The 15,168-nt window shown below is 38.5% G+C and overlaps 1 protein-coding gene across 1 annotated transcript; it reads left to right on the top strand.

Annotated features, from left to right (window-relative positions):
* Positions 1-711: 711 nt before the first annotated feature.
* LOC133962504 (matrilin-2-like) lies at positions 712-14,952 on the top strand. The gene is made up of 16 exons (XM_062398133.1): positions 712-1,024; positions 1,531-1,689; positions 2,487-3,176; positions 5,063-5,182; positions 5,626-5,745; positions 7,650-7,769; positions 8,495-8,614; positions 9,604-9,723; positions 10,323-10,442; positions 10,819-10,938; positions 11,063-11,182; positions 11,436-11,555; positions 11,882-12,007; positions 12,175-12,294; positions 13,541-13,642; positions 13,922-14,952. Exons 1-16 carry the CDS (start codon positions 712-714, stop codon positions 13,972-13,974), a joined length of 2,643 nt encoding a protein of 880 aa, XP_062254117.1. The 3' UTR covers positions 13,975-14,952.
* The last annotated feature ends 216 nt before the right edge of the window (positions 14,953-15,168 follow it).

Genomic DNA, 15,168 nt, shown 5'->3' on the forward strand with positions numbered 1-15,168 from the left:
CATCTGACTTATAAAACTTATTACAAATGTTAATCTGTTTATTTTCTTAAGAAGGATTCAAATAAATAAAATGTTAACTAGAAAAGTGATTTAGTCTGTGTTGGAAAACTATTGAGATGTGTAACTTTACTAAATAATAATGACATTTTTTTTCATTTTACTACGCATTCAATACACCAAATGACACTTTACAATTTATTATGAATAACACATGAATAAGGAGGATGAGAAAAGACTTTTGACATCTTCAGCAAAATGTATCAAAAGAAAAAGTGTATGTGAAGCAGCTAACTGCATTCAAAAGCTTTATCTTGATGTTTGTCTTCAATGTTTTAATGATTGAGGAGCTAATTTACTTCTGACTTATTTAAAGCAGTGCATTATGTAAATGTAGAGTTTTTAAAAAGTACAACATTTGCCAAAGAAATCTATTGTAGAAGCAGATAATCTCTTAACTATTATTAAGAATAGAGCACTTAATTAATGTAGCCGCAAACACTAAATATAGCCATTACAGAGAAGTAATGCAATTGTTGCTGCAGTGTAACCAGCCTCACTTGAGCAACTCCTTCTTCTTACTATCTGTGGATTGGGCCTCTTGCTCCCCACGCCTTGTGGGCCGTGGAGCAGAGGGTATAAGTAGGCTGCATTCAACAGTGTAGTGTTGGAGACCCAGCGGGCACCCAGCGTAGGAAACTGTTTACAGGCAACATGACTTCATTAACGTGGGGACTGATCTGCTTCATCGGCTCTCTGGCATCAGGTGCTCAGGGAGTTTACCCACAGCTTCGGACCCAGCACCGACAGATCCACTCAGGTAGTCCAATACTCCCACGAGCGTCCCCGAAAGTACACGCAAGGGTGACTCAGTGGTTTGAAGATATCAAATCTGCTGAGCAAATCTCTGGCGAAGCCCTGAGCACTGAAAGTGATTACACTGACCGAGGCTTCCAGCAGCAGCAGAGTGTCCGGCCAGGAGTCAGCAGCCTCCAGGCGCAGGAGAGATGGAGGAGTGACAGGGCAGGTTAGTAGACTGCATGTTGAGGACTACATCCACCTGAATGCATGATGTGGAGATGTTAATCTATTTCATGAGTTGGTTCTGGCTTGGGCAACCTTACTATGTTTTACCAATTATTATTAGTATGCATATTCCACAAAATTCTACCTAATTTACTATACAAAGGGATGGAAACACATCTACTTGCTAATTTTTTCCCACAACAGAAAGGTGTTATTTTATTTGAAAATTTAAAATGTAATATAATATTTAAAACTTTGAGCAGATTGTAATTTCATCATGTTTTTAGAATAATAAATGTGTTTAGGTTAGAATAAGAAAAGAATGGTTTAATGTTGAGGGTTCTCAGTAAGACAAAAGTACAAACGTGTGTGTTTGTGTCAGAACTCTTACTGCACACTCCTTTCCCTCCATCGCCAATGTTATTAAGCTAATTATCATTCATGCATGTCTGCCAGTCGGCTCTTAAGCCTCTGCTCTAATTCTTTTTTTTCTTCCCCCTGGCAAAGCTGGCAGCAGTAATTCCAGGTCTCGCTATCAGCCTGCCGATCAACTGCTGCCAAAGAGGGAGCTGCCCGCACCGCTGCAACTAAATCCTGCACCATTCACATCCCGGCAGCCTGCTAAAGACTTGGGTGTCTCTGCTGCATTCATCAGAACTGATGCAGGTAGCCATACAACTAACACACTGTTATGTTGCTCCCAAAATGACAGCTGTAGGGGGTTTTGATTGTGCTTCCTGGTTCTCAAATTAAATATAATGTTGTTTTTTCAAAAAAGATTGTCTTTCACTAGGTGCCGAAAGATATAAGAAAAGTCCTCTGGTATTAAGTTGAATTCATAAAAAAATAGTTTGATCTCACAATGATGCCAATCACTCCCATCATCTCTATGTCATATAATCATATCTGGGGAATCGGTGGATGAAGGAGGAGCCTAGATGCCAAAAAATTACAAATATTATTTATTTTCAAGGTTGATTTTTTTGATGTTTTAGAAGGAAGCTTAAAGGTGCATTCTCAATGACAGAAATTTGTGTTAAAGGGGAATTTAAGGTGATCTACATTTGGACACCTAAGCCTTAATAGTCAATCTTATGATTAGCATTGTTTATCATTGCACATGTTATTTTAGCATTTAGTAAAATCAATTTGAGAAAACTATCAGCATGTATAATTTCCAATAGATCGATTTTTCCCCCCCCGAGCAAAATGTTGCTTTGGGTAATTAAGAAATTATATATATATATACATTATTCTCAAAAAAAGAGCCAAAGATTTTAGAGTCCTTATTTAGTTTGGTTCAATGTTTGCAGCACACTTCAGCTATAGTGCAGCTTGGGACCACATTGAAGGCACAACTTCGGAACCTATAAAAGAATATCAGGAGATTTTATACTATGCCTTGCAAAATCATTGAAAAATACACTTTTGCATCCATGTGAAACGTTGGTTATGTTTTACAGCAACAAGATCCAACTGCAGAAATCGGCCCATAGACCTGGTCTTTATCATAGACAGCTCCCGCAGTGTACGTCCGGCTGAGTTTGAGAAGGCCAAGGACTTCTTGGAAGACATGGTGGACAGCTTGGAGATCGGGTATGATGCCACCAGAGTTGGCCTCGTCAATTATGCCAGCACAGTGCAGATCGAATTCCTGCTGAAGACGTATTTTGACAAGTTTGCCCTAAAGCAGGCACTGGCCCGAGTCGAGCCCCTCGCCTCAGGCACCATGACAGGCATGGCCATAAAGACTGCTATGGAGAAAGCATTCACTGTTGAGGCAGGGGCCCGGGCCAGTTCCTTGAACATTGCCAAAGTGGCCTTCATAGTGACGGACGGGAGGCCCCAGGACAAGGTGGACGATGTGTCAGCCGCGGCCCGTGCCTCTGGGATAGAGATCTACGCGGTGGGAGTGGACAGAGCTGATATGACGTCACTCCGCCTCATGGCCAGCCCCCCACATGATGACCATGTCTTCTATGTCGAGACCTATGGTGTCATAGAGAAGCTAACTACCAAATTTAGGCAAACCTTGTGTGGTAAGGATGATGATAACGGGAGTGCGGACACTTCATTAAATGGTGGAGTTGATGATTATGGCAGAAAAGACCCTAGTGGGATAAATAATGAAAATTACGATAAAGGAAACAACGGTATGTCAGACGCATCTTTTTTAATTAACCTGTGATTTTATGGGTAGCACCATAGAGGGAATCTCCATTCTAAAGGAAATATTCCTCTTCTTTGGTGTTCTATAGATGTTGTAGATATTATTTAACAACACTGTCTGTGTGTGCATTTCCACCAAAATGCTGTTGCCATGCAGACAGTGATTTTTTTAAAAATTATTATTAATGCAGTCAGCGTTAAAAATGTACAATAGTTGAAGTGGATGTACTTACCTACCCAAAGAAGAAGACAACTCTCTGATCACTGGTAGACTCTGACTCAGAACAAAAACCTAAATACAAAAATACTTTAAAATGGTAGAAACCTGAAATGATGCTGCCTGTACTTCTCATAGGAAGCGCGCTGCTCTTTGCACTCTGCACTGCATTTTATGCCTCATGCCGTGTGCTGCGCTCAGTTATCAGAAAATATGCTTAGCTGCCCAGGTCCACGTTCAAGGCTTCTGTCAACATTAACGGCCACTGATCTCGCAAGGCAAAAATGGGAATGGGACCCAAATTCCGTCTAATTGAGTGGAACATTTTAATTCACGTAATTTTTAAGAAAACATTCCATTGTACAATAAGATATACAGTATTACCCTCTGAATGGATGCAGAACCATTATGTTATCAATCTTCATTGTAGACAAACCAGTTAGGATGAGCACAAAGTTTTCTAACTTCACTCTTTTCAATACAATTTTATAAAAAGATCTGCACACAACGTCCAGCACACAAACAATAAAAAGGGACAGTATATTTCTATATTGTAGAACTATTGGACAAGGACTGACTAATGACAAGGAATTATTCTTAAGTAGTTCCAAATCTTTAAGCAAGACCAAGAAAACAAGCGAGAAATAAATAGCTAATTCAAATCAGGCACGTTTAGAAAATCCACGGCACTATTTAAAATTAAATGAAAGCATACATTCATAGCTTATTTGCCTTCTAGCAGGAAATATTGGTGAGAAGTATGTACATCCCTCTCATGTCAGTCCATTCAATATGAAGAATGTTCAAACAGCTTATGAGCCTAGATTAGCACAGACACTGGAAAGAAGAGAGGCAGTACTAACTTGGATCTGTTTGAAGGTAAGAAAAAATCAGCACACAAATCAGCACATTTAAAGCTTAGTTAACAAGTTATTTCAAATTTGTGGTATAAACACAAAAACAATAAGATCAGAGGTATTGTGCGTCTTGAGCCCGGACAAGAAAACATGTTCACGTCTGCTTAGTGGGACAAAACAAATTTCCACCATGACTTTCCTGGGAACTGTACCTTTGTTCAGTAATTTGACCTAGGTTAATAATGGATTTGAAATGGTCATTGTTTACATTTCGCCTACCAACTTTAAAATAACCTTGTTGCTGGTGTCAAACTCATAGCACCGCATTTGGAAATCACGACTAGCCTCCATTCAGTTAAATTCAACACTTTGCTTTTGAATAACAGCTTGAGCCTGAAGAATGAGCTCAACTGACTCACTTCTGTCCTCCACAAAAGTGACGTCACTACTAAAGACGGTCCCTGCATTTTTTGTGTTTGCATGGTCTGTGCTGCATGAACATTCAAATGGATACATATTCAGGAGACTAACATTCAAAGGCCTGTTTAACATTTCAAGGTGAGAACTCTCTTAGTCTCTCTTCCTTCACAGATAATACAGGAATTGAAGCAAACAACATAAAATCACTACAACATTGCAATAGCTGAACAGAGATCAAGCAAACTAATCTGCATGTGGCCACGTAAAATAAAAATAATGCACAATTAATGAATGTTAACTTACAACTAACTAACCTGTAACAACAATGATTTAGCAAGACAATAAGCCAATCAGACACTGGAATGTATCTTTTCAGGTTTGGATGCATGTGCTCTTGGACACGATTGCCAGCATATTTGTGTCAACAATGGCGACTTGTACACCTGCAAGTGTCGCTCGGGCTACGTCTTGAACCCGGACAAGAAAACATGTTCACGTAAGAGACTTTATCTTTGTCTTTTCTTTTTGTCAAATCTCGCAGTGTCTAGAAATCCCTATTTGTTTGTGCATGATCTGAAAAACATGGTTGAAAAAGCATTTTTTTTAGAAATAGGATTGGAAAAGAGGTAGAAATGTCAAGTTTGTTAAACATTGATATGAGAACTTAAAGTGAGCCTTATATATCCAACATCATATGCTTTTGAACATCAGCTAGTGAAGCATTTCGTTGTCAGACTGCATGGCTTCTTTTTTAAGCAATGATTTGTGTTGTCCTAAATAAATTAGATCGCTATTGAGTACAAATTAAATAAGCCGGACATGATGAAGGCCTGGGTTGGGGAGAGGCCCAAGCTCTAAAAGTAATGTGCGACCAAAGGTCTGTTACCTCTAGAAAACTGTATCAGTCAGATGTGGGGAGATGTGAGTATCTCTTTTCAGGCTCTGATCCATGTACCAATGGACATGACTGCCAGCACATTTGTCTAAACAGTGATGACTCGTACATGTGCAAGTGTCAAGTGGGATATTTGTTGAATCCAGACCAGAAAACATGCTCACGTAAGAACACAATATTTCTGATGAAATTTGCTTTTTGCTTGTTTGTTTTTCATGCCAGTTCCACAGATACTGTATATGTGTACTGTATGATGATTTAAAACAATCTTTTATGGCTTCAAAGCTTTAAATAATTTAGGTTTTTCAAGTACAGCTGCAACCTTTCGTATAGCTACAAAGCAAACGCTGGCCAGTCACCGTATCCCGTCGCTTGACTTAGAGCTGGCACATTGAGAACTTCTAGTCAAAAGCTCCATAATAAGAGCATGAGGAGAACTTTGTATCAGTCAATTTGTTCTCGTCGTTTTGGGATAAGTTTTCCCAGGGACATGACCATTAGCACAGTTGTGTCAGCACAATGATTCGTACAACTGTGTAGTGTGTAATGGAATAGCTTGTACAAACTAAAGAACTTAACCTCATAAGAAGCTGGACCCTTCTAGTAGAAGGTGGTGCCATCATAGAAACTGAAGAAATGGCCATTCCACATTGGCCTTAGTTTCAGTTGTGGTGTTTGCTGTTTGGATTTGGATTATTCTGAAAAGTGCGGGGAAGTGAAGTCTCAATTCAGCTGGAATTTGTACCGGATCAAGCACAGTGTAGCTTATGTGACTATTTTTCTGATCTTGCCCTGAAAAGTGTACCATAGCTTGTTGTTGAGCTCAGTTACAATCGGTTAATGTAGGTGTGTCTCATGTGTCCAAGGACTTGACTGGCAGAGTGCTTTGTGTTAAAAATGGCGATGCTTACCTCTATGTGTGTCATGAGGGATATATGTTCACATAACAAGAACCTTAACCAATGGGTTTACGAGGATTTGAAAAAATCATAATTATTGTTGGTGGTTGAGCAACAGTAGAGTCCAGTCTGTGGAGCTCAGATGAGCTACAGTTTAGTTTGCCTGAGCAGCTTCAAAACTTTTCCCTGAATTGCCGAGAATGAGAACCTAGAATTGATGAATCTTGAGAGAAAGAATATTTTGAGTGATTTTTTTAATTGTCAATGACTCATTAAAGTGCTTGACTGATGTAGTTCGGCTGTGTGTGATACATGAGGCAGTGTCGGATTTCAGGTTCAATTACATGTGCCCAGGGCCACGATTGTCAGCATATGTGCATAAACACTGATGATTCTTACATCTGTAAATGTCATTGGGGATATTCGTTGAAAGCTGATGAGACACACAGACAGCAACACAGGTCTTACGAGAATTTATGTCTTAGAGCCATGTTATGTTGTTTATATCAGCCTTGCTAATGTGGTTCGTTAAATACAAAATCCACTGGGTTTACTGAATATGTAAAAACTATTTTTGTGAAAACCAAGAATTTAATTGAATTTGGAGAGAAATAGATTTCCTCATGGGATTTATAATACGGTTTGTTTTGGAGACTTTCACAAAGTTAGTTGTTGAACCCAGCCTTTACAAGAATGGTATTCGATAGAGTGCATACCAATAGTCCCCTTAAATTGAATCAAGCTGCAACAAATTTCACACGTTTAGGTTTCATTAAGAAGTATGCATCTTCTACGAGGGAAATGGTAATTATGTTGAAAAAAACCATTGCCGTAACGTTATTCAATGTGAAAGATAGTTTAAAAAAAACACATCATGCATCCACCCCCTGATCCAGATCAACACCAATATTTTATGGGTTTTATGGGTTCGTCCCTGACCAATACCATTAGTTTAACAGAAATCCATTCAATTATTCAATTGTGTAATCTTGCTTATAAACAAGCCAACAAATAAAACAGACAGGGGTGAAAACATACCCTTCTTGGCAGAGGTAATAACTCATAGACTTTGGAGGCTGATTCATAAAAAAAGAGGAATGGAGCTTGGAACAGACCAAGCTCACCTTCACTGAGATATTAGTTTCATCAGGATCTGTCTCTTTTTATAGGTTTTGATCAATGTGCCCATGGACATGACTGCCAACACATTTGTGAAAACAATGAGGACTCTTTTATCTGCAAGTGTCGAATGGGATATGTACTGAATGCCGACCGAAAAACATGCTCAAGTAAGACCTTGGACATTATGATCCGCACGCCTTAGTGCAGTGTCATTGGTTTACTAAAGGAATGGAGATGCTTAGAAAGAAAAATGCTTAAAGAATTTGGCTTTAAATCGGGTAGTACTTACTGGTGATTGACGGTGTCAGCTGGAAACGTTTCATTTCAGGTTTGGATATATGTGAACACGGACATGACTGCCAGCACATTTGTGACGCAAATGGTGATTCTTACTTTTGCAAGTGTAATGAGGGATATACGCTGAATGCAGACCAGAAAACATGCTCACGTAAGAACCTAATTGTATACCTGCTCTACATTTACATTAATACAGTATGTACGTATGTCAATTATTTTGAATGAGCAGGAAATTGGGAGTTAAATCCCGCAGACTAAGTGCTTCCTGACAAATTTAATTCTGTTAAGTAATTTATGAATAGGAGTGTCTTTTTTCAGGATCAGATCTATGTGCCCATGGAAATGACTGCCAGCACATTTGTATAAACAATGATGACTTGTACATCTGTGAGTGTCGAGAGGGATATGTGTTGAACCAAGATAAGAAAACATGCTCACCTAAGAACTTAAAAGTTTCTTTCAGATGTGTTTAAGTGTTCAGGGTTTGCTTGAAATTATTTATTATCTTTCATGACCATGATCCTCCATCATAGGTTATTTACTACAGGTTCTTTGACTGACTGTTTTAGTTAGATCTGGGAGTGTTTCTTTTCAGCTTCAGATATGTGCGCCCAGGGACACGACTGCCAACATGTGTGTGTTAGTTCTGATGACTCCTACATCTGCAAGTGTGGAATGGGATATGTGTTGAATCCAGATAAGAAAACGTGCTCACGTAAGAACTTGAACCTTTTAATTGACTTACTTGGGATCTCATTATTTTGTTGTAGCCTGAAACAGTACAGGAAAGAAATGCTTGACTTATTCAATTGAATTAGCTTAGCAAGTCAAGCTCCTTGTTATCAACCTGATGTAAAGCCATGAGAGAAACGGAGCAAATGGCGATAGTCATAGGGTTCACAATGGATAAAGGGATCCTTGAGATGATAGATGAAGTCTGTAAGATGAGGAAGTTTTTCTTTAAAGTTTCAGATGCATGTGCCGATAAAGAAGACTGTCAACAAATTTGTGTTAGCCTAAATAAGACACTTGGAAGACATAATTAATTTCAAAGGGAGGAGAAGCCAGACAGAGGCTCTAACAGTCCAGTCCAGTCCAGTCACGGCATGTAGCTGGGCATTTAAGCTTTCGTGTCTTACTTTTAGGTTCTGATCCATGTACCCATGGAAATGACTGCCAGCACATTTGTATAAACAACAATGGCCTATACACCTGCAAGTGTCATGAGGGATATCTGTTGAATCCAGATAAGAAAATGTGCTTACTTAAGAAAATTTTAGACCTTTCTTTGAAATTTGCTGAGGCTTTTCTTCAAGATTCATTATCAATGCTTGACTGTACCTCATTATAGATTGTATTACTTAGTAAGGGTTCCATGACTGATTGTCAGAGTTAGATGTTTGAATTTGTCTTTTCAGCTTCAGATACGTGTGCCCAGGGAAATGACTGCCAACATATTTGTGTCAGTACTGATGACTCGTACATCTGCAAATGTCGGATGGGATCTGTGTTGAATCCAGATGAGAAAACATGCTCACGTAAGAACTTGGACATTTCTTTAAGATGTGAAGAAATTGTTCAGGGTTTGCTTCAAAATTGGTTATTACCAGTGCTTGATCACTGTCCCCCATCATAGCTTCTATTGCTTGTTACTGGCATCTTTGACTGTTTGTCACAGTAAGATGTCGGGGTGTTTCTTTTCAGGTTCAGATATGTGTGCCCAGGGAAATGACTGCCAACATATTTGTGTGACAACTGGTGACTCGTACACCTGCAAGTGTCGAATGGGATATGTGTTGAATCCAGATGAGAAAACATGCTCACGTAAGAACTTGAACCTTTTAAAGCGATTTATTTAGGATCTCACCGTTATTTCGTAGGATGGAACAGTAATATCTAACTTGTTTGATTAACTTTGCCGAGGTTCAGATGTTTGTCCCTGTGAGCAAGACTTTCAGCAAATTTGTGTTAGCCTGAATTAGCCGACACACTGAAGACAGATAGCATCTACTGTAAATGGAGCAATGGCCAGACTGAGGCTCCTACAGACCAATCTCTGTATCTGTAATGTTATAACTCATATGGACTTTTGATGTCCATGTCTCTTTCAGGTTCAGATCCATGTGCCCATGGAAATGACTGCCAAATGAGAACAGTCATAGGGTTCACAGCTGACAAAATGTTCCTTTAGATGACAGAGTAGGTCAGTCAGACGTGGGAGTGTTTCTTTACAGGTTTGGATGCACTTGACCATGAGCAAGACTCCCAGTAACTTTGTGTTTGTCTGAATAATTCTGATGCTGGAAGACAGTTTGCATCAACTGTTAAAAGAGCAATGGCCATACTGAGGCTATAACAGTCCTAACTCTGCATGTATGATGTCATAACACCTGTGGACTTTTGATGTCCATGTCTCATTTCAGGTTCTGATCCATGTGTCCATGGAAATCACTGCCAGCACATTTGTATAAACAATGATGACTCGTACATCTGTGAGTGTCATATGGGATATATGTTGAATCCAGATAAGAAAACGTGCTCACGTAAGAACTTTGACCTTCCTAACGGATTTACTTCGGCTCTCACTGTTATTTTGTTGCATGAAATAGAAGAGAAGTGAAAAGGGTGATTGTCAGTCAGATGTGAAAGTGTATCTTTTCATAGTTGTATGGTTCACAATGGCCCTGATACGATAGTCAGTCAGATGTGGAAGGTTTCTTTTCAGGTTCAGATTCATGTACCCCTTGGATATAACTGCCAGCTAATTTTGGTTTGCCAGAATAAGTTGGACACATATGAGACAGATGTCGTCAGTAACAAAAGGAGCAATGGCCAGACAGAGGCTCCAACAGTCCAATCTCTGCATGTATGATGTTGTAACGCATTTGGACATTTTGATGTCCATGTCTCTTTTTCTAGTTTCTGACCTATGTGCCCATGGAAATGATTGCCAGCACATTTGTTTCAACAATGATGACTCATATACCTGCAAGTGTCGAGTGGGATATATGTTGAATCCAGATCAGAAAACATGCTCACGTAAGAACTTAGACCCTTCTTTGCAATGTGCTGAAGGTTTTGCCTCAAGGTTTGCTATCAAATGTATTATTAGTTATTAAAGGTTATCTACCTGATAGTTAGATGTGGGGGTGCTTCTTTCCAGGTTCCGATACATGTGCCCAGGGACATGAATGCCAACATATTTGTGTCAGCACAGATGGCTCTTACATCTGCGAATGTCAAATGGGATACGTGTTGAATCCTGATAAGAAAACATGCTCACGTAAGGAATTGGAGCTTCCTATCAATTTTCTTGGGATCTCACTGTTATTTCCTATACTGGAAAAATACAAAGTAATGCCTCAATAGTTTTGTTTCTTGTTAGTTTAGCCCAGTGCTTGAGGTCAGCCTGCTCAACCTCAGTGTGATACATTTAGAGAATTGAGTAAATGGCAATATTCAGAGGGTTCTAAAGAGATAAAGGGGTCATTGACGGATAGAATAAGTCAGTTAGATGTGGAAGTTTTTCTTTTCAGGTTCAGATGCATGTGCCCATGGACATGACTGCCAGCAAATTTGTGTCAACAATGATGACTCGTATATCTGCAAGTGTCAATTGGGATATGTATTGAATCCAGACCAGAAAACATGCTCACGTAAGAACTGAATTGTTTCATTATGCCTATTTGATTTCTTGGTGTCATCCATCATCTCAGGTATTCCACACTTTTGACGTATCTAAGCAGGACTGGTTCAATCAAATATTGGAGCTTCCCTCCAGACAATAGGAGTCTTTGTTGGGTGTAAAGGCAGTCTCTCTTATGGACACACCAAACATCCATCAATATAAATTGAATTGAGCTGTTCAAAACTTAGGTCTGTGTAAGTGAGACATGGGAGACTGGGTGTGTTTGTATGTATAGGTGACATGGCTTTAGGATGTCAAAGATTGAGTCGTTGAGGTGTGAGCTTTTCTTTTCAGTTCCAGGATTGGATGCTTGTGCCCAGGGACATGATTGCCAGCACATATGTGTCAACAAGGGGAACTCATTCATCTGCAAGTGTCGAGTGGGATATGTCCTTAACATGGATAGGAAAACATGCTCACGTAAGAAAATTCTTCCTTTCTGCCTTTTTACAATAATGCACACTATTTTTGTGTTACTCTATAACTTTCCAGAAACCATGGAGGCACATTTATTATGCTATACACATGTATGGTTAGTTGCTCAACAAGTTACAAGGTCTCTTAGATGTGGGAATGTCTCTTTTCAGGCTCGGATGCATGTGCACAAGGACATAACTGCCAACATATTTGTATCAACAATGGGGATTCCTACAACTGCAACTGTCATGTTGGATATGTGTTGAATGCAGACCAGAGAACATGCTCACGTAAGAAATGGCTTTCTTTAACAAACATTATTGTGCCAGTGTGCTGAATTGTAGGTTGTCTATGTTAGGTTTTCATAGCCATACTTTTGTCACCAAACCCTGAGCAAGAAAGTATTAATATATACTGCACCAAGTATTGAGCTCTGCCTGATTGAGCAAATATGCCAGACTGGTACTGACCTACAAAGAGCTTTGACATACATGGACATGGTTTCCATGAGTGTCCCAAACAACTTCATCAGCCAAAGTTGCAACAGCTCTCTGTGCCTCATTGGACAAGAGCAATTCTGAAACCATCCTAAACTACACAAGATGATTTAAGGTGAGCTCCCTGTTTCAATAAAGAATTAATATATATCTTGTCATATTTTACCCAAACAAAATGGTGGGTATGCTATCTAGACCATTTGATACTGAAATGATCAGGAAATCAGGATATACATGAAAATTATGTTAAGTTTATAGCCCTTTTAAAACAATGATAGGGTGATTTGCCTTTTTAAATAGGTTGAGGATTGTGATGTGAAACTGAATATGTCACAATTATGATACCTTTTATGTCTTTGTTTTTGCATTCTCCAGCGGTGGAAAAGTCTGTAGTTGACAGCCACCAGAGCTACAGTGTCCAGCAATAAGATATACAGCCAACTTCGGGTTCCAGCCTTTCACAGCACAGTTTGTAGTACATTAAGTGAACTGTGCTTGTGAAAGAAATGACACAAAGGGATGACCTCATCAAAACTTTGGTCCAAAAGGACCCCAAAAAATATTTGCCTGTTGTCTGTTATGACTGTATCTTTTCAGTGATTTTGTACATAACACATATGTGAGTGCTTCAGTGATTTACATGTTTTAAGCTTATGACACCTGACCTAATAAATCTTCCTAGATTGTGATTTACTAGTTGACTTGACTAAAACATTTTAAACATTTTCTAACATCAATTACAAAAGTAAAAATTGATTGCAATATGCGAGCTCTACTGTTGAATCAATGTCAATTGTGATTGTTTCTTTTGTTTGAAACAAAAAAAATGTTTTATAAGAAAAGGGTCATACTGAACATCCACACTGCATGGGTGTTACAATTAATGTCCGATGCTACTGTCAAATCTGTAAAGAGATTGAGGTGTGTTGCTTTTTTCTACCGAACAACCATTTTAAGTATAGTAAAGAAGCTACACTCAACATGGTGAAACCTCACTCACATGCTTTGACCTTCTCCATATCTCTTCTCCCTCTTTCAGAGGAAATGAGAGGTGAAATAACCCAAGATGCCTGCATGTGTGAAGCTCAGATTGTGTTCCAGAAAAAAGTACAGTCAGCTATCCAGGAGCTGAGCAGAAAACATATCCTTTTTGCATCTCAGAAGTCGAGGCCCGGGATGATCTATAGTTTTATTGTGAGACTCTCACCTTGAATATTATGTGATAAAAGTATTTGATTTCAATTTAAAAATGTAATATTTACAGTTTTACAATGATTTTTTTGTTTCGCATTTTTACTTTTGATTACACTTAGTTGAGTTTCAGAGTTCCAGTTGTATATTTCTATAATTTCCTACTGTCGTAATCAACTGTTTATTACTGCATCTAAACGAAATATGATTTCCTTGACTGTCTGTTTACTAGATGAACTTTCAGATAAAGTGAATCTCTTTGAAGATCAACAGCAGTATTGAGAGCAGCGGTTCCTGGCGAAGGCATGTTAAGGAATTGCAATATATTCACCTTACCTGACTGTAACCCTCAAAATCTCTTGTCTGGTACATGTCTAAGATTTGATAGAGATGTTGCCTTTTGAATTTCTAACTGTTATAACTTTGACAGTCAGGTAAATCTGGTGTAAATGTCAACATATACCTTTGTATTTGTAAGCATGGTTGCATTGAGTTCTGAATCACGCTTTGTAAGATTATTAGGAAAATTTAAGAAATCATCATAAATTTCTTGTAAAAAATGTTGTACCACATTCTCATTGTGTTTTCACTTGTCTAAGAGCATTTCTTGGTCAAGTGCTCTTGGTTGAACACAAAGACTCTATCCATAACCATTTTGCAAAAACTAATCTCTTATGCAACAAAAGCTTTGTTGCTATTCATCTATTGTGGCATTATAACAGGAGAAAAGACCAAAATAAAATCTTATCCATTTGGCCCCTGATAATGCTAAATCACAGAATTACTATAATCCTTTTCTTTGAACTGAAATATCTCTACAACTGTATTGCACAACATTGATTTGACAATTGTTTGGGGGGTGTTTGTGATAGAATGGTCTTTTTTGGGTGGAAGGTAGAGTTCAGGAAGCTTGGAGCAGATTATGAAGCCTGGAGCACGTCACGGATGGTCATGGACATTAAACACTAATTTCAATGCAAGTTTTGAAACAAGATTTTAAGTAAAGAATAAAGTTTCTTCACTGCACAGTACTGTATTTTCACTGCGTCATATCTGTTGGAATACTTTAGAAAAATGCGTGCATTATAATGATTTGGTGCTTTTGTGGCTGATAAGAACTTGTGTGTATTTTTTACAGAGACATTGCACATGGAAAATAAACACTCTTAAACAATGGATGTGTTATATCTGCTGTATTGTGTCTTTTATACTTGTTACCAAGCCGCATTATAAATGATTAAAACTATCATACGAAACTTTATTAGCATGATTATGATTAATTTTCTTGACATTGTTGTGTATTAGCAAACCAAATGAATTGCATTATTAGGATTTGTTTAGTGTTGGTTTTTAATACTTCTGCTTTTGCTGTACGTTAAAAAATAAACACAGCAAAGATAAATAAAGTGTTTACTTTTACTCAACTGATCCCATGTATCAGCAAAATGAAAGACTACAACTCCCAGACAGACCCCA

This window comes from Platichthys flesus, chromosome 10, assembly GCF_949316205.1.
Source record: "Platichthys flesus chromosome 10, fPlaFle2.1, whole genome shotgun sequence".
NCBI classification, from domain to species: Eukaryota; Metazoa; Chordata; class Actinopteri; order Pleuronectiformes; family Pleuronectidae; genus Platichthys; species Platichthys flesus.